General features: G+C 41.5%; 2 protein-coding genes across 2 annotated transcripts; one reads left to right on the forward strand and one right to left on the reverse strand.

The window, feature by feature from the left end:
* On the forward strand, positions 1-5,751 carry LOC311006075 (alcohol dehydrogenase class-3 chain L). Its single transcript, XM_083998728.1, has 9 exons — positions 1-63; positions 547-648; positions 1,484-1,625; positions 1,711-1,798; positions 1,903-2,122; positions 3,771-4,031; positions 4,129-4,264; positions 5,241-5,379; positions 5,648-5,751. Exons 1-9 carry the CDS (start codon positions 46-48, stop codon positions 5,670-5,672), a joined length of 1,131 nt encoding a protein of 376 aa, XP_083854854.1. The 5' UTR covers positions 1-45; the 3' UTR covers positions 5,673-5,751.
* A 2,000-nt stretch (positions 5,752-7,751) lies between these two features.
* On the reverse strand, positions 7,752-20,526 carry metap1 (methionyl aminopeptidase 1). Its single transcript, XM_083998440.1, has 12 exons — positions 20,331-20,526; positions 19,742-19,990; positions 18,201-18,252; positions 17,976-18,085; positions 17,394-17,454; positions 13,845-13,936; positions 13,679-13,762; positions 12,799-12,937; positions 11,852-11,983; positions 11,226-11,369; positions 11,051-11,116; positions 7,752-10,398 (listed from the first exon to the last, which is right to left on the reverse strand). The coding sequence occupies exons 2-12, from the start codon at positions 19,856-19,858 to the stop codon at positions 10,232-10,234; spliced, it is 1,164 nt and encodes a 387-aa protein (XP_083854566.1). The 5' UTR covers positions 19,859-19,990; positions 20,331-20,526; the 3' UTR covers positions 7,752-10,231.
* Between the last annotated feature and the right edge of the window lie 11 nt (positions 20,527-20,537).

Raw genomic sequence — 20,537 nt, forward strand, 5'->3', positions numbered from 1 at the left:
CACTCTGACCTAACTCTGTGAGGGAGAGTCCACTTGTAAAACAACATGGCAACTTCAGGGAAGGTAAGCATGCCGAATTCTTCATTTTAGAGAGGCTTTGAATGGATGTGAGTGACAAAGAAAAGAAAAAAACTGCTAAGACTGTCCGCTCAGTCAGATGTTTGTAGAGTAGAGGGGATGTTTACAGTACAGGGGTATGGAGGGCGTGTTCAGATCTAAACAGCGTCTCCATTGCACTCTTCATTGAGTTCTGTGTGTCTCTTGTAAGACTTCTCAGCATAAGGCCTCTCTTTCAGACTTCCTGTTGTTGCAACACTCCATATAAAGGAGGATCTATAAGTCTTTGGGTTTAATTCAGCCGTGGAGAAAAACAGATAACTGATACTGAACATACTAGGACCCTATGTTGTCCGAAAAGACTGTGTGATTTGCTTTCCTTCATTTCAATTTGTCTGCACCCACTGTTGCACTGAATGGGTTAAATGTCCAGGAGGTTTGGCTACGTTGACAGATTCCAGATCAGCTGAGGCTCTTGTTGTGTTGTAGGTGATCCGGTGCAGAGCTGCAGTAGCATGGGAGGCTGGGAAACCTCTCGTGATGGAGGAGGTGGAGGTGGCGCCTCCCAAAGCCGGAGAGGTTCGCCTCAAGGTAAACATTCACTGCTGATCAGTTTGCAATTTACACTGATATTTACTACAAAGCATTCATTATGTTGGTGGACAAGTTATGACCATATGATTAACAGCTCATTTCTAAGACTTATCAGATTCCTGTTGTCCAACACTACAGTGGACTTTGCACCTTGATATGGTATTAACAAATAAAAGATAATAAAAAAAAATTAGTCATCTTCACTGCTAGCCTACTTTATACTTACTTTACCTTTGCAAAGAAAGGCCTTCTCTTTATTGTAATACAATCTTTACACCAGTAATAAAACCTTAATTTATCAAATTCTAATAAAGTAATAATAATAATAAAATGAATTTGCACAGCAGCCTTCATACAAGAAAGTGTTTTTTACAGCCAAGAAATTACAGCTGACAAGTGCTTCACGTGAAAGAACTTAAAAGCCCTGATGTAAAATGCAAAATGAAATTGAAAAATAATAAGATAAAATAAAATAAAATAAAATTAACAATTGATAGAAGTTTCAAAGTGTGATTACAAAGGACGCATACAATTGGTAAAGCTTTTAGAGGAAGTGCCGAATAGTGCATAAATGTGGCACTAAGTGCAAAAAAATCAGAGCTAGTTAAAGGCTAAGTTAATAGCATACATTTTTAAGCTTTCTTTTAGTGAGCTAGCTTTTCTTATTTATGTGTTTGGGCCATAGCTGACCAAGTAGAAGATATAAATGAGAACTAAATAAGGATTATCCCTGATTGTTTTCCCTATATGCCATCAGATGTCCATCCTCAGGTAATGACATCAGTAGTTTCATATGACTCTGCATGGATCACACCCCTGTCCTTTATTCCAGGTTGTGGCCACAGGGATCTGTCACACCGACTCCTACACACTGAGTGGCTCCGACCCGGAAGGAGTTTTCCCTGTAGTTCTGGGCCATGAGGGAGCTGGTATCGTGGAGAGTGTTGGAGAGGGAGTCACCAACTTTCAACCAGGTTCTCTTCTCTTCTCTTCTCTTCCATAATGGCATTTATCACTGCAGTGTAAGGGTCAGGAAAAAACAGTGTGCCTGTGTTTTAGGGGACACGGTCATACCCTTGTACGTTCCACAGTGTGGAGAGTGCAAGTTCTGTAAAAATCCCAAAACCAACTTGTGTCAAAAGATCAGGTAACGATGCTGGATTAAAGCTCCTCTGTACAGATCAGCAACTATGATACTATCCTTCCTTGTGTGGCACCTCTGAACACTTTGATCCGTGTCATGTTCCTCAGGCTCACTCAGGGCAAAGGCTTGATGCCAGATGGGACATCCCGTTTCTCCTGCAAAGGCAAGAGCCTCTTCCACTTCATGGGCTGCAGTACGTTCACAGAGTACACCGTGGTGGCTGAGATCTCCCTGGCCAAAGTGAACCCCAGGGCCCCTCTGGATAAGGTTTGCCTGCTGGGCTGTGGCATCACCACTGGATATGGAGCTGCTTTAAACACTGCCAAGGCAAGCTAGCCTCTCATTAGATTGATTACAGACAACCACTAATGTTCAGAGAGGGATTTATACGAGAAAAGCATATTTTCATAGCTTTCATGTGTGGTATATTGATGTGTTGATGAAAAGAAGGGATCACCGCTGAAACGTCTTGTTTATTAAAGCAGATATCAGTGGAATGTTTTTGTTAATATAAGTCCTAAATAGTCCTATTTTCCGTCAGCAATCACTTACATGAAGTATTTCAGCCTAAACACGAGTCTCTCCGTCACTCTGCTCTGCTGTAACCCGAGGAGAAAATTTTCCTTGTGGGATACAAGTGTTATCCAATGAGGAGAGAGAACGGCATGAAGGGCTGTGTGTGCAGCCAAGGGATGCGCGTGAATGTGGTGACGTAGCACGAGGACCAATTGATGCCTGACAAGGGCGGGGGCTGCTAACTCATGGTGCGTTCAAAGAAACTCGTACTTTGTGTTTTTCCTTCCTGTGAAGTCATACCAGTTCGATCTGGTACGAGTTCACGGGTCGGAAGTTACGAGTGGCCGTTATAGGGAACTTTCACAGACAACAGGATGGTAAAAACACGAGCTACGGGTTACCTGGAACGCTACCAAGTCGTAGTTGTGACTTGAAGCTGTAACTTACGGTTTCAAAAGCCTGCCTTGAACGCAGCATTAGCCGAAACGGCCGTGAAGCTGATATCTGCTTTAAGTTTTTTGGTTTTCATTTGTTTTTAAATCAATTACTCTTTTAATCTGAAATATTGTATTCCTTATCATCCATGTGGACTGCAATACCCTTAGGTCAGTGTTTTTCAACCTTGGGGTAGCCTGAAATGTCTAGTAATTGATAAATTAAAAAAAAAAAGTGATAATAATATTTTTTTTTAACTAATTATTATTCTTTTTAAAATTATGATTGACTTTCTTGAATATAAATTGGGTTCAAATAAAATGCAGCATATAAAAACATCTGAGCTGGCCCATCTTGATTGGCAGCCATGATCATGGGGTCACCAGAAATTTGTGATGTCAAAATGGGGTCACGAGCTGCCTTAGGTCCTCTATGGATATTAAAGTATGGTTATTGAATAATGTGCAGATTCAGGTGTACAGAAGTTTATTTTTTCTTTTCAGTAAGTCTTTGTTTGTGTTAGTTGGTACTCCTGACTTTTCCCTAAGTGCCACCATGCTGTTGATGTTTGTGGTTTTAAGTGAAATGTCTCAGTAGTTGTTGGTTGCATTGAAATGTTGGTATAGTGCACTCATTGGGTCTCCTCTTTGTTAGCATGCTTACACATAAACTAAGGTAGATGGTAAAAAAAAAAAAAAAAAACTTCCTATTACACGTCAGCATGTTAGTGTTGCCATTGGGAGCCTGTTTACATCAGCATTTAGTTCAAAATACTACTGTGCTTACATACAGAAGAGAGCCCCTGTGATGATTTTTAATAGGATTTGAATATTCAATTATTTATATTGTGTATTTACATAATATTATGTAAAGAATGTAGCTATCATGTAAAATGTATTGTTTTTGAATGATTACATTCAGTATTAATTTATGGTAATAAAGTTGTGTTTCCTGCTGTTTATCATGTCATTAACCACAGAGATGTGCTGATCTGTGCTTGCCTCTCCCATCTCTCTGTATGCAGGTGGAGGCTGGGTCGACCTGTGCTGTATTTGGCCTGGGGGCACTGGGGCTTGCAGCAATCATGGGCTGTAAAGCAGCTGGGGCCGCCAGGATTATCGGAATCGACCTCAATCCGGACAAGTTTCCAACTGCTCGAGGGTTTGGGGCCACAGAAGTGGTGAACCCAAAGGATCACAAGAAGCCAATCCAAGAGGTCCTGGTGGAGATGACTGACGGAGGTGTGGACTACTCCTTCGAGTGTGTGGGCAACGTGGCAATCATGGTGAGAGGGCAACACTAATCCCAAAGGTTGAGTCTGTGGTCAGGTGTTGTCAGGATCAGGATTGTGGTGATTGAGTCCTGATGTTTCTTGACGGCAGAGAGCAGCCCTGGAGGCCTGCCATAAAGGATGGGGCACTAGCGTCATCATCGGGGTTGCAGCAGCCGGACAAGAGATCTCCACCCGGCCGTTCCAGCTGGTGACCGGACGCACCTGGAAAGGCACTGCCTTCGGAGGTAAGTGGTTAGATATTGTGAAGATGAAGGTGAAAATCATATTTGAGCCTTGATTCAAGATGGCCGTGTACAGCATCAATCAAGTTTCCAGTATTTCACCACCTATGTGAATAGCCTACATACAATTTTACTCATTAGGTCACTCCACAGTGAGCAGCAAATTGAGATTTTGGACACGTCAATAATTTTGCATCATCACTAAGAGGCACATTTCCACTCAATTTCAATTTTCACTGTTTGGATCGCTGTGATCAAAGGGTATGGGTTTGGTGTCATAATTGGTAGTCCCTGCCCTTTCAGCCAATCAGATATCAGCATGCCTAAATTGGTTGTTTTGGAGACACAGCTCATAGGAGGGCACAGTGGAAATATCTGATATGACTTTGCTTCAAACCTTGATAGGGGAATTTTGTCTTCCCAAAATATTGTGATCCTCTGACTTTTCATACAGTGGTGTTGGGGAGTCAGATTATCAAATCAGATTATTGTGCGAGATATGAAATGTCAAGACATTTGTGGTCGCCGGAGTAACTCATATTTAACATCCGACCTCCTCCTTTAGAGCAACAAGCAGGTTGACACTTTTAGTTTACTGAGATGAATCCACAACTATTCACAGATGGTTCATGACGTCCATGTTATTCACAGGATGACGTAAACTGATTAGACTGTGATTCATTATAATGATACCGAGGAAGCAACTGACAGCAAATAAGGAGCCGAGTTGGATGAAAATAGCTCACATGAGCATAAACTTGATTGTGTATTTTTCCATGTATGAATCATAGCCATTCATCCACTCACTGTTCCCACACCCAGCTTTCATACAGGGTCACATACGCACAAAGTAAACTAATCACTCCTTGTATACAATACATACTTTGCCATGTGGGCTGGAGGACAAGCTTGTGGAAACATTTTACTCTAAGATAAATGTGGTGTGAGTCACTTAAAGAGTTTTTACACTTTTTCCCAGGATACAAGAGCGTCGAAAGTGTCCCCAAACTGGTGGACGAGTACATGAACAAGAAGCTCAAAGTGGATGAATTCGTGACTCACACTTTGCCCTTTGAGAAGATCACCGACGGTTTCGACCTTATGCATGCTGGGAAATGGTAAGCCTTGATTTAAGGTACAAGCTTAAGTTGTTTGTTATGTTAATGTGCATAGTGCTGCAGTGTCCCTCTGGGTAAGATGAGTTTAGACCTTATGTATATCGGCTGCCTTCTGTTGAGGACAAAGCTGAGATGTGATGAAGAGGTGTGAGACCTTGAGAGGCTTTCATTCAAATAAAAGAACCAATTGTGTCATTTCATTTGAGCCTTAGAAGAAAAAAAAAAAAACACATTATATTCACAGTCGAATCCCATTTTCCTCCCTCAGCATCCGAGTCGTCCTCCAGTTCTAGATGGAGAGGAGCAGAGAAAACCATGATGTCACTCCGTGTTTACTTTGCTGAGTTTAATAAAGAATCTTTCCGTTCCCTGTCTGAGTCTGTTTTATTTGAACAATGCACAGTCAGACACCTCTTTGATCAGCGTTTCCCCCCCTGAAGGAACACAGAGAGGAAACACTGTGAGGAGATAAAACAGAGGAGCCAAAACAAGATTATTCAGAAATATTCAGAAATATCCTTTGATCTAGACTGAATGAATAATAAGGCTGTGCAACAACAAACAGCCAAATGGCATCGGTGTTGGCAGGTTGTTAATCGATGAGGACACTGCTGAACGGGAGCAGCACACAGACACAAGAGGTCTGATGAAGTGGTTTAAAACCGCGCGGAAAACACTGCAGGAGAGTCGAGCCTGTTGAAACACTTGCAGAACACCCTTTGATTATCGTCCCTGTAGGATTTCAGCACAAGGCTGGCTTTATTCTGTTGTCTGGTTAACAATGGGTAGTTGGGGTACACAAACTTTTCGCTGTAAATTTAAAGCGTCTTCAAGCTTGGGGACCACACTGGCAAAAAAAAGTTGGCTCAAACTATATTTAACTCAAGAGGACCACCACAGCGTCTTGCAGTCAGGTGTGCCATTTATAAGGGAAAACATGTCGACAGTTCAATTCAGCAGAAAAAAAATTAATGTTGCCCCCACATTATTTCGGTGGTGACCAGGACCAAAGCTGATATAATGATACAATAAGTGGATAATTCAAAGGGTCGTGGGTCTTTTGGCTTGATGGAGTTAATCAACCTTAAACTATTTCTGATTTTAAGTAGGTCTTTTTTGACCCAAGATGTAACAGGATGTGTCAGTGTAATAGGCATGTGATTTTGAAGGATGATGGTCAATTGTGCCAAAATGGGTCTGTTGTTAGGTCATGTTTTTCATGATTAAATGAGCAGCAATAAACACAATCATGGAAAGTCAGTGCTTGAGATGTAATGTAATAAGACTGGCCTCAGAAAATTGAATATGCTTCATTTATCTAAATTACACTAGATTACATAATGAAGTTTAGGCTTTTTTTTATTGCTTTTGTGCTTATCTGAATGGTTTCAACCTGCAATCGAGGTCCTAGGTCTTTTTGTCTCTTTACTAATGCAGTGTCCATTAAAAGGCAAAGCAAAATGCCTCTAGAGAATAAGAGTGACTTTAAAGCACACAACATCCTGTCATCTTTTTTTTCGTTGCAGTTTTTGTACAATTTAACACGCAAGGAACAGTGCGACCTGTTCATTAGTGAGCTGTTGGTGCTTTCTGTTACCTTTGGGTAGAGACGTCCACCTTTTCAGTGGTAATGGGAACCAGATCATTTGGCTCAGCTCTGCCAAAGGAGTTGTCCCTTCATTAAGTGCTACTTTTGGCTTTAATAATTCAGCCAGATTAAGTGTTGTTTTGACCCCATGACTGGTGTGTATGACTGTTATGACTTTGATTAGTCAATCAAACGCTCTTAGATGTTTATTCAACTGTTAATTTATATTGAGTGGAGTAAAATAGCTGGCTTTTTCATGCTCTGTAGGAATTTGTCTTTTTTTTTACTTTCCAGCTGTATGTACAGTTATATCTTTGTGTTTTCTGTCAGTAAAATGCATAAATGGTAACATAATTTCTCCTCTGGATCAGATCATCCTTGTGCTATTATTGGCACGAAAATAAAGCTCTGACTTGAGCCAGTAGATGCATAGATGTTTAGTGTTTTGCTAAGCTAACCAGCTGCAGTTTAATATTCTGTAAAGATATAAGAGCAATTAATCTCCACCTGAAACATAGTGATAGGTAACATTGCAATGAAGTTCAAGTGCAACTTACAGTTGTGACAGAGACATATCACACTTTAACAGCTTGATAATAACAGAGGAAGAGATTTCATTTCTTTGTACCTCCTTTTATTCTCCTTGACATTTCAGATACAGCATTGACGATTAAATCATTAGCTAATTGTGTTGCAATGCTGCTCGGACATTGTTAATAATAAAACAAGGAGATATTCTTGTGATGCAACAGTTTGATTTGTATTTCTAGTAATTGATGATGTACTAATGCGAGTCTATGTGCCTATGTAAAATGACCTTAAGTTAGTACCATTGTTCATTCACATGCTATTCTGTTCCAGACTAATGTCAGTGTTTTGGTGAGTATTTATTTTCAGCTGAATCACAGCTCTTTCCCAGTGGAGCAGAGCAATCACTTTGTATCAAAACAACTAGCATTAACTTTGCTCCATAGCATGAATTATCCTGCATTAGTCTCTGCAAAGGAAGTCGGTCACTTTAGTGCCACTCGGGAGTAAACAAATAATCAATTCAACTGCATTTCAGAAAATCTTTGTCCTCCACTGAGTTTAAAAAGGCATTAAGGCTGAAAGGTACCCAGGGTCGCCCCACCCCCGTGTCATAAAAGACAGGGAAATTAAATGTTGGAGATAGCTCGCACATGTATTTAAAGGACAAACTCACCCATACAGAGCTTAAGAAGAGTCATTTATTACTCCATTAGAAGAAATACAAAGATGGCAGAGAAACTGTGATCACATAAGTCCTCTGAAAATGTAGAAATAATGAATGCTGCTCACACCAGGAAAATCCCCACATCAAGGTATATGTTGAAATATTGGGGAAATATCAGTCAACGCCCCTTGAGACATCTGGCAGCTCTTAACTATTTGTTTCACACATTAAGGCTCAATCTGCTACACCAGGGCTATTGGAAACACAAGACACCAAAGGAGTATTCCTCAAAGCAGGATTAACAAGTTCAACACTTGAATGACTTTCAGCTCAATCACCATTGCTTTCTTATTTTTTTTTTTTGGGGGGGGGGGGTATCTACCTAGATGCTCTGTGGTTGCGTCACAATTCTCCTAGCAACAATCACTGACGTCCTCAACTAGCTGTGCGCTAATAATAGCCACATTCAAGATACAACAATTAAGTTGGACTGCTTCTACTGGACATGTCATAAGCTATGACGGTGATAATGGGGCTGTTACTGGTATTTGGTGGCCAATAAACAGGCATGAAGCAATAAATCAGCTGATGACTGAACAAGCACATAAACTGTTTTAATATGTTTTGGCAATGCATTTATTTGCTTTCTTGCTAAGGGTTAAAGAACATTTGTTCCACTCTCATATCTGTCCGTTAAATATGAGGCTCTAGCCAGGAGATGGCTAGCTTAGCTTAGCCTAGCTTAGAACAAGAGCGAGAGGTTGGTAAATAACTATGGTGCCCAATATAAAGCTAGACCTTTATACAAATGGATGTATATACAGTATTGAATGTCATAGAGCCTAGCTAGCTGTTTTTCAGGTCCACTCTTCATGCTAAGCTGTGCTAGCCATCTCTCGTAGGTTTGCAATGAACAAACCTGGCAAAGTGACATTAACTAACATGTTTTACTGTTGTTGTTTAATTATTGTTTTTTTATGCAAGTGTAACAATGACAATTTGTTGTTGTTTTGCAAGGACTTACACCCCCTTCTGGTTTCCTGTCTTAATTCTAAACTAATCAGTGCTAAATTAGCATCTCCTAGCTGTAGCTTCATATTTAAAATACAGATAAGACAACAGTAGTATTGACCTTTAGCAACTAAGCAAATGAGCACATTTAAAAAACAAAAAAAAGAAACTTAAATTTGTGATTTGCAGGAACACATCACCTACTGTAAAGACATTTAAGTGTTGATCAATGTACAGCATTTGTCAACAATTACAACTTCCATAAGAACATATTTCATAGCTTAAGTGCAACTTTGCTCTACTATATTGTAATTATCTGTCTAAATGCAAGCATCTAGATAGAAGCTCCCACAGAAGTTATAGTTGTTGGCAAAGTTCTGAATAAATACTGACATCTGCTTACATTTACATTACAGTGTGATATAAACAATGTAAATGCTGATGCTGAAACAGGGTGGTATAAAATAAGGAACGTTTTCAGCTTGTTGTTCTACAATACGTTTTGCTTGTTGGTGAGCCGGTGCGACTTGTTGACCCCGTTCCCAGAATTTCTCCTGTGTCACTCTCTACTATTGCTGGTTCTTTTCAGTCCGTCTCTGATAAATTCTCACAATGTAGTTAGCAGAGGGTGAGAGAAAAGAAGCGGCGCATGCCATACTACTTGGATATGCCCTGAGCTCCACAGCCAGCCAGTAAAAGCTCTGGGTGCCAAGACTTAGAAGAGATCAGAGTAGGTCTGATGTGAAGCCCCACCACGAAGCAAAACCAAATCTTATAAATACTCTTATATTTCCTTCAAAGGATACAGTTTTCACTAATAAAGCAATCCATATTCGATGTAAGACACATTCAAGTACTTCCATAAAGTTTGAGGAACCGATATTCAATGCAAAGACCAATGAGAGCTACAGTCACACTGAGCTCTGGGGGAGCGGTGCCTCCTGTTTTGAGATGTGTGTGTGTGTGTGCGCGCGCGAGTGTTTGTGTGTGAGACCCAGAGGTGGCTGGGTGTCTGTGTCTGCAAAGTCCAGTCCTCGGTGTGCTCCGCCCCCCAGGCTCTACATTTGATTGAGGAAATGAGCGCGGCCGTTCTCCTCCAGGCGGCGGGTGAGGATCTCGCAGCCGGTCTCCGTCACCAGCAGGGTGTGTTCGAACTGAGCCGAGCGCTTCCCGTCTCTGGTCACCGCCGTCCAGCCGTCGGGCCACGTCTCGTCTTGCCAGCCACCTGAGATATAACACAAACACACACACACACATACACACGGCTTAGGCTTACACACTATCAATTAAACAGAGGTGTAGAAACAAACACTCCAAGTCCGGAAAAGTCTCACTGGATCCCCGTGTGGTATAAATTGTTATGTCCTAACAATGACCTGTTGTGAGGCGTGACTGCGTCTGCTGCATCACGCATCGTTCAACTCCCTGTGAGCCCATCAACAGCCTAAAATCCACATTTATTCTTTTCTTCACTTTCCTTTGAAAAACACACATCTCCTCATTTGGTAGTCTTTTTTTCTTTCGGTGTAGGTGAAATTCTGCTACTTCGTGAGCTAAATAAACAAATCTCAAAACCCATTAGATCATCTAAAGAATTCACTGTGACAAAGCTGAAAGCGAGGCTCTTTTTCCTCGCTCATGAAAAGCTGACATCTTGAGATACATAGATTTCAAAGGACAGCAATGATTCTCTCTGATACTCTTTCATCTTATTCTAAGCTTATTTTATTGCCTCTTGAGTATATTTGTAAGATGTGATAATAACAACTTTTATGTGATTTATGTAAATATGTTTTATTTCCATGGATTCAAACTATAATTAGAGCTATGATTATTATTATTGCTCACATTATTGATACAAAGGCAGTTTAACTTACCTTCACATATCATGGGCTCAATGGTAAACACATGGCCAGGCTTCATGACACCAACCGCTTTGTTTTCTGGGGGAAATTAATACATTTAGAAATCATGCTGTAGCAAGGAAACATAAAGAATTACTATTGCAACTTTTTAGAACTGTAGGACAGCCGACAGTGTAAGACTACCCACTGGCATAGTGTGGCACGTTAGGAGCAGTGTGGAAAAGTCTGTGGATGCCGTGGCCACAGTAACTCCGCACCACAGAGAAGCCGTTGGCCTGAGCGTGCTTCTGGATGATGTTACCCAACTCTCTGTAACGAATACCAGGCTTCACTGTGGAGGAGCAAGAAGAAAGTGTGAGAGAGGGGTCATGGGGCTTTTAATAACTGTAGTTAATAGCCTGACTGAGATAAATCAACTGGAAAATAAAATATCTGTCCATGTTTGCTTAGAAGTTGATAATAAAAGAAGAAGAACTGAAATCACTGTTATGTTAGAAATAATCAACTTGTTCTCAAATGTCAATGCTCTCTGGTGGACAGTCTGTGTCATGGCAACACTTTATCAGAGTGACTTTGGCCATGACGGTGTGCTGCTATTTCTTGCAACCAAACTGTCACTTAGCTATGTTTCAATTCATAACAAGATCTGTGTGTACAAAAGGATCTGTAGCTAAACAGTCAATTAACTATATGATTTGAATGTGGCAGTGAAGAAAGCTCCACTAATCATAAATCATAAACTGTCTGGACAAAAACACTGCAATGCATCTTCAATATCAGTGCTATGACAGAAGATTGAGGTTAAATTCCTACCAGAGTCAATGGCTTGCATAAGGCATTCATATGTGGTCTGAACGAGCTTCTTTGCTCCTTCCTCCACCTCTCCGACAAAGAAGGTTTCGTTGAGGTCGCCATGGAAACCGTTGTGGTAGACGGTGATGTCCACTGCAAAAGAGTGAGATGATGAATATCTCAGAGCTGACAAACTGGGTCCTGTTCTGTTTCACACGAGGCAAAGTGCTGCGATGAATAATCTGTCTGAAAGAGTGTGAAGATGGACGTTTCATAAAACATCCACTCATTTGCAAGGCCAAACCAAATGTTCCCTTTTTTTTTTTTAATTGCTGATGAAAGTGGAACTCCTATTGGGCAAACTGGAACTCTTCCCACTTTAGGTGAAATATAGTGAGCGGTGAATCTGACTAGCAAGGCCCCACTGGTAAAGGTTAATGAAACAATTTGTCTTGTCGGACCACGCAGCGAGAGATGAGTTGCTGGCAAGTCCTCCATCAGACGCTCTGAGGGGAGTGGCTGATGGAAGACGTCGTCTCAGCAGAAATATTCATAAAGAGGCTAAAATTGGCCGAACTCCCGCTGACACCATTTCAGAACGCTGGTAAAACCATTCATCACGGAGGAGAAGTGTATCCACTTGGCTCTCTCTTCAATAAAACTTTTCCCCGACACCCAACTTACTTTAACTATTCATGAGGATTGTTTGGCTAATGAGATGTGAACGTAATATTAATGCCATACATTTCCACTATTGGCAATGTTAAATATTAGCATTTAAAAATAGTAGTTTTAAGAAAAAGGCCAAGTTTGTTAACCAACACAATTCCAGTCCTGTGAATCATGTAATAAAGTCATGTTTCTGTCAGTTAAAAGAAATAAAAAAAATAAAACAAAATCTGTGAGAGATGAGAAAAGAGTGGCTGAAGGTGAGGCCAGGACCTGAGAGCAGTGTGTAATGAGCGTACCGTTGAGGATATCTCCGTCTTGTAGTAGTCTTCTGTCTGGGATCCCATGACAGATGACCTCATTGACAGACGTGCAGCAGGACTTGGGGAAGTTATAGTAGTTGAGAGGGGAGGGGTAGCAGTTCCTCGCTGTACAGGCCTGGACAGACAAAATCATGTTAGTTGTAAAGAGAGCAGGGAAGGCTCTTATATACACTAGTCCTATAGCTGGCTGTGTGTTTTATGAGTATGACATCAGACGGGAGAGTGTATCCAAGTTAGCCTCGTAAACCAGCCGCTCCCGGAAATGCAATTCATTTCATTTCTGAGGGAGAGTCTGGCCTCATCCCCGTTGTAAGCGTTTGGCCTGAAACCCTCAGAAGGCCGAGCCAATCGGCGTCGCCGCTGTGATTGACACAGCACGTTGGCCAATCAGGGACCGACTGGTGCAAAGCCCCGTCACTACACCAACTTGCTGATTGGCTGAATGGGGTTGTCTGTCAACGCTACTACTCCCGCCCAGCCCAAACGCTTACAGGGGGAATGAGGCCAGACTCTCCCGAGAAATGAAATGAAATGTATTTCCGCGAGAGGCTGGTTTACGAGGCTACATCCAAGTCAGCATATGGCAGAAATGCAACTGGTGTTGAATTGTTGTTCTACAGGAGGGGGGTCTGTTTACATGTAGAAACTTGTTCCTGCATCATTTATCAGCAGAGTCTGTTCTACAAGACAAAGAGTCTGCAGTCATGCTAGCAGATGTGAGGCTGCGCTGCTTTGAGCTAAATGCTAACATCCACGTGCTAATATATTGTATTCACAAAGACAACGCTAACAATCTCATTTTTGGGTGATGAAGTTATCCCACTTTGGCTCGCGTGTGTGTTTTTTTTGTATTTACCAGATGTACAGCATGGTCGATTTCTTCTGTTGTGACACCTGGCTTCACCATCAAGGCTGCGATGTCCAGGACTTCACGTGCCAGCTGCAAATGATATTACATGTCAAAATTGCTAAATTGAATCAATGGAAACCATCAGTGGACAGGTGAAAGTCTATTCTGTTACCTCGCACACTACTCTCATGCCCTCGATGTCGTCAGGACAAAGGATCTTGATCTGTGACGTGCCCTTCAGAAACTGCTCAGACTCAGACATCCCTGTGGGATGGAAACACAGACGGACAAACGGCGTCAATCACACATCAATACATCGATACCGAAACCTGCCATTTTCGATGTCCAGCATCAACTTAGACCATTGCAGCTGGATTTACATTCTCCTAATCAACATAGTGTCCCCCCCCCCAAAAAAAAGTGACAACTGGGACCAGTAATCTGGCTGCAGGACGAAGCACAAAGCATCATTGTCCTTAATGTAATTTTGTACTTGCACAAAATCAGGCTAGATTTCTACCAATACCCAGCGTGAGAATACACTAGGTGAAAGCTTTATCAAGGCAATCTAGTCTGAGCCTCAGCACCTACCATAGTAATCACCATTAGGTTTTACCTTCTGTGGTGTCTGACTCCTGGCAGCTTCGACAGGTCAAATAGTGCACTATTAATTCACCTCCAGACAGTGAGGACGAGTCATGAGATCAGATTCAGTTGCAGTGACAAATCAACAGAAACCTCTGAAGAACAGATCCAGCACAACTCTACTCGCTACAGCAAAAGCCAAGTCTATTCAGAAAGCCAGGACTAGAGTTTGAGCTGTCAAAATTAAATTTAATGTAAAATCTGTGTGTAGATTTGTTGATATCCTTCAGGATGACTTATTATGTAAAATGTAATATTTAAAACACATTTGAAAAAGGGACTTTAGTAATTCAACAGGCTTTTTTTTTTTTTCTTTTATACCTGCAGGATGTGAATATAAGGGATTCTTGTCTGATTTCATGTCGTGTCCCTGCATTGGGATCTCCCAGCTTTGGGGTTGCTCTGGGCAACCATGGCAGCAGCACTGTCTTTTAATCCCTTGTAAGCCCTTTTTCCAGTGGTTTATATATTTATCATTTTTCATATTTTCACCTCGCGTTAATCTCAGTTTTATTTATTGATGTATCTCTCATATATTATAGAGATGTACTTACGCCACATACATCATTTTTATCATGACATTCTCGAAACCTTAAACTGTCTTGCAGTGCTATGACGCTATGGGAAACTAGCTGCTCCTGCAGAAAATACACTACGGCATCAGCACCAGAGCAGAAACAGACTCTTATCACACTCACGCTGTTGACTCAGAGGAGCAGAGCGGGACTGTTACTGTTATAGGAAACAACAGAAGCACAGGTGTCAGCGCATTCGGCTTGACAATAAATCAGACTACCTGCAATTCACTATAGATTACACAAGAATCAGAGCACGTTGAACTCACTCTATGCTATACTGAGAAGCATTTACGAGCATATTTAAATACATGTTGGTCTAAAAGCACTGCAGCCGTGGACAATTCGCTGATCTATAATTTATTAACTCAATAACATGATTGCTGGATGAACATGAGCAGTTGCCTAGCAACACGGACTTGAGACAGGTTTGTGTACGAGTCGAATGCAACCCTCCTTTTGACCCCAGGAGCCTACGGTGTGAGTGCAACAATCAATTTAAATTACTTACGCTTTGATAGAGCTGCTCAGAAAACACACAAGTATGAGAGAATCACAGCGTGTACATTACAATGACGTCATAAAGGAGCAGTTCACATCCTTATAGGTGCAATAGAGGAGATAATCAATGAACATGTCAATAAAATACAATAGATCCCAGATTTGACCTGAGCTCAATGGCATCGCTGTTTTTAGAAACACTAGCCCGTATCAGTCGTGCTCCGGTCCCTGAATAGAAATCACAACAGAATGAAAGGCCACCGTAACCATGACTACCTGAGTATGGGTCTATGCAGTTGTATGACAAGGATGCAGGGGGTTGCCATGGTTGCACAATGAATGACTTGCCCGGAGATGTGGACGTAAATAAGGCTGGACACGGCCATGTCAGTCAGATAATTAACACAGAGAGGCGCTAACTGGTGACAGCAGACCTGTCAGCAGGTTTACTTCTCCCTGCAGTCGCTCCGCTGCAGTTTGTGGTGACTAAACCAACGGTTGAAAGAGATCACAGTGAGATATTAATGGGCTGTTTCACAGAGGGACATCGATTTCAGCTCAGACTTTAAAATAATTGTAAGGAGAGAGCTGCATGACAACTCAATAAGTCTCAGGTGTCAAAATATCAAAAGAGGAATTGGGGAATTACATCAAGGTCTAACATTTCTAATATTTATGTACATTATAACTGAAAAAGGAAACTAAAAATAGCACATTTGTGCTATATTTTTAACTCTAATGAAATAATACTTGTACTACCATTCCAACTGAGAATAGAAATGTTGCTGTCAGCATATAATTAGGACTCACTTATATGCAAAATACTGGTTGTTAATGACAGCACCATACTGTGTTTTGTGTTGTTTACTTAAATTATTATATATCAGTTTTTTACTGAATTTGCTCACTTGGACTAAGTGGCAACAAATAGCAACATGGCATTGTTCAATAACTTAGCAATGAGCCGTTTTTACATTTAATTGCAACAAAACCTGTACAAGTGCAGTTCCTGATCTTCATTCAGCTTTGTCTTGGCTGTTGCCTACGGGGCTGTGAGTCGCCCCAACTATTCTATTCTACTCTACACTATAGTTGGTGTAGAGTTCTTTGCTAACAACACAAGACGCATCAACTCATTTGTGTATTCATGCAAGAACTATACACAGCACATGCATGGATGACCACGTTGTCCAGACAGACTAAGACAGGACTTAAACAGGCTGAAGCTCTAAATGAGCACTCGCATGTCATCACATCGAGGCGATCAGTGGCCGACATGTGCTGTAGCGATCCAACACTCAGTGGGTCTCGGGAGGTGCAATCGTGAATTCTTCACTCCACCACTTGGCAATACAGTTTTGAATGGCACTCCCTGAGGACTGCACATGTAAATAGGCCATTTAAAAATGGTATCATTTATAAAAAGGCCCAACTGCTCGAGTGGTTTTGAGTGTAAAGTCCTTTGGCTTTCAACACTTTGAAATGTGAGAGTATGTGAGGGCTGGCAATCATTTTTGTTCCCGTCTGTCATTGTCACACAGCACATGGCTGACATTTCAAACGCCCTGTTCTTTAAATCCCACTGGATCAATGTTTTCTAATGATTTTACAACACATCTTTAGATTCCTACTCCTTCTGCAAACTGAGTCTGTGGTCAAAGGTTAAAACCAGTGGGTCAGCAATAGACAGACTGACCATCCACATCATCCTTAAGCAGTCCTTAGAGGGACAAATCATACCATAATCACAACAGTGCCCAATCAAAGGACAAGTGATTGTAAATGCCTCTTATAATGATTATCGCTAATTCTTGAATGTACTAAGCACATCAAAACTAGTGTTGTTGGTGTTGTTTCAATAAAAAAATGCAACTGGGGAAAAATGCAATGTGCATGATGTGAAAACTCAATAAATCATCAGTTTTTAAAGAAGGTACCAAGCTGACCTAAGACCCATGATGATCAACTAAAAACACATGGTGAGAGAGCAGTGTGGTTACCTCTGGGATGGTCAGCATAGTCAGGTCTTTGGATGTCACTAGGTACAAGCCTCATTGGAGTCTATAACAAGGGACCAAGAAAACATACATGTTACATCGCTGAATTTACACAGATGTGCACTTCACTTAACACAATTAAAGACTTAAGGCAAAGCCACAACCTTTACCATTTTACCGTCTGTTTTTCCCCAGGGCTGTCCTCCAATCTTTTTAGGAGTGGCTTAAATGTTTCAACGCTCTCACTACTTGTGTGCATCAGCAGGTTTCAACATCTGATATACGTTTTGGATTTTTTTTACTTTCACTATTTTAATTAAAAGGTGTTCTTTGTCTGCTTAAAGATATTTGTGTACTGCCCAAGGCATGAAACCTGTCTGAGTGAAGTGACACCTTCTCAGCTAACAGTGCATACCTGTGTCACAAAGGAGCAGTTGACATTTAAAGGTTGTGGTAAAACAGGATCATAAATATCAAAACTTTCCTTTCTCGGTTACACTGTTGCAGAACTTAAAAGGTAAATGAGGATGAAGATGGCGATACGAATATGCAAATCAGTCCTCTTGGAGACAGGAATGAACTTACCAGTGGGTAGTAAGGGCGTAGTTTTCCTGTGTAGCGGTAGCCCGGCCATGGGTCTGTATTGATGTCCTTCTCCACACAGTTCTTGGATTCATTCTGGTTCTTGTCCTCTTCTGACAAAAACACAACACAATTTATCTAAAAGATTGTCCATTTGAACTCATAACCTAAGTGACATGCAACCTCTTTATCCAGTGTGTCTGAGAAACAAGTGAGTGTGATACCTACTTGCTTTTTTGTGCAACAACTTGTGAGACACCCAGCTCCCTTTGAAACATTCCTGAGAAAACACAAAGAAAACCTTTAAATGAGAAAACAGTGATGGACAGACATCAAGAGAAAATTATATTATACCAAATGAAAATTACATGTACGACCACTTAATCTATGTAGACGCACAGCCTGTTCAAACTAGAGATGGAACACTTCTCCAAATCTACAGTTCAGATTGAGTTGTTTTTCTTTTTTGGTTGGGGTAGGGCACACTACTGCCTTGCCCAAAGGACTTGATCAAAATACTCACGACACATGCAGTTGCAAAACCATCTTACAGTGCTGCAACCAAGATCACAAATGTCTAGATCATGATCTTAATCTCGGTTGGAGAATCACTACACCCCAAATTCAGAGAGAAACGTTTCCTAAATATCTCTCTGCACGGGTCCTCACGACAGACACGCTGTCGTTTTATGTTAATTCCAATGGTTTGCATGCCTTTGCTAGACAGTTAGCTGAAACAGACAGGAAATGAGGGGAGCAGAGTCAGGTTGCATAGCCAAAAACTGCCATCACAGCAAAAGACCTCCCGGGTCAAATACCACAGCACCATGTGAACATTTAAATTTCCTCTCAAACTAACTATTCATAAGGCTTTCAACTGGGAGAGCAAGGCGTTTTATTTGATTAAAACTGAGTAAGGGCTGCAGTTTGATGCTGAACGTCTGACATTACAAATCCAGTGTCTGCTGCAGAAGGGGGGAAAAAAACTATCATGATCACAACACACATTTTTCCATATCTGCTCAAATGGCAAATGAAGCCCCTTAACTGTTTTAGTGAAAAACAACTAAAAGGTGTGTTAGTGCTAACAGCTCTGTAGCTCTGTTCATACAGCAGATCATTTGTGTAAGTGCAGAGTAGCTTCCAGTATTACTAGGTGTTCTGGTAATTAAAGATTTAATCTTTAACCTTACAGGTTTACAAGTGGGTGTGAGGGGGGTTATTCTTTCAAAGCACCAGGATGAGGGTCAAACATCGTGGCAGCAAGTGATCTGTCACGCAACAGCAACTCTGCACTACTTTCCAACTCAAGTATCACTAGTTACAGTCTACTGAATTACAGGGCTATCAGGTTCCAACACAACATAAATCATTCATACAGTTTAACGCTGTCTGCAAATAGCTTCTCTCTGTATAGTTTTTTTTAATCATTATTATTTTGATCACAGACTTTGAATCATTTACTTTGGCTAACCAGCCTGCAGTTAGCAGCTAGCTTAGACGTCTTCCCCTCGGCCTGCTACAGAGCGGGTGGTTTTTCAGTCACTGACCGCACTGTTCATCCTCAGTAATCTGTATGATATCACACAGCCAGAAGGCAGTGGTTAAAGTTCAGCTAATGCGCTATTAGCGGGTTAAGAAGCACCTACACATGCCCACTTAGCTTGACAGTTAGCATTAGCAGCCTCGTGATAAGAGAGAGGGAGGGGGCCTAGGTGTGCGGCTACAGCTTGACATTAAAACCGGGCATGGCGAGAAAACAGCAGTACCTGTGAGCAGAAATAGGAGCCTTGGATAGCAAGCTTGATACATGTGGGGCACTGAAGTTTGGCGTCCTTAGTGCAGCCCTCTGTCTCACACTCCCTTCTGGTCTCGGTGCTCGCCATGCCTTCGTCTGCAGGAGAGAGGGGTGGAGTCGCCGACAGTCAAGCAGCAGCCCCGGTCCAAGGGGTTGGATCGGGCTGCGCGCAGACGTAACTCACAGGCGGCCATCTTGCGTCGGTCCATTTGCTCTAGCTCTGTAGTAGCCCAGTGGGTGGGAGTCATCTGCTCTAGACTTATGAGGGCATTTTGCCCCTAAAATTTGATGTTTCATCTAATTGAGCATGTGCAACCAGTTAATCTGTCTTTTTTTTTTTTTTTTTCACTGGTGAAACATGGAAAGGGCGACTCAAAGAATCTGGAGGCCAATGTGTGTGAGGATCACGAATGAAAGGAAATGTGAATACTTGGTTTGCAAGCCCTGCACTAACAAAAACACTACTCATAAAATTTTGACCGTTTATACCTATTGCACAATGTTACTATAATAGAAAAGTACAGGATGAAATGAATGATTATAAGTATGCAGTATCATACCTGCATCTCTGATGTCCCAAACCACTTGAAAATCGGTCAAAAACTGAGATGGTTCTGGTTATTTTAGCAGAAGATGCACCATAGCAGAGCCAGTCTGTTCTATGACCATAGGCAACGAGCGGACCGACGCAAGATGGCGGCCGAGTGGCGACGCTGCGTCATTGGACAGTATCGTTAGGTGAGCTGTCTAGTCCTCTATGCAGCCAG

This window comes from Trachurus trachurus (genome assembly GCF_905171665.1).
Source record: "Trachurus trachurus genome assembly, chromosome: 22".
In the NCBI taxonomy this organism is placed as follows: Eukaryota; Metazoa; Chordata; class Actinopteri; order Carangiformes; family Carangidae; genus Trachurus; species Trachurus trachurus.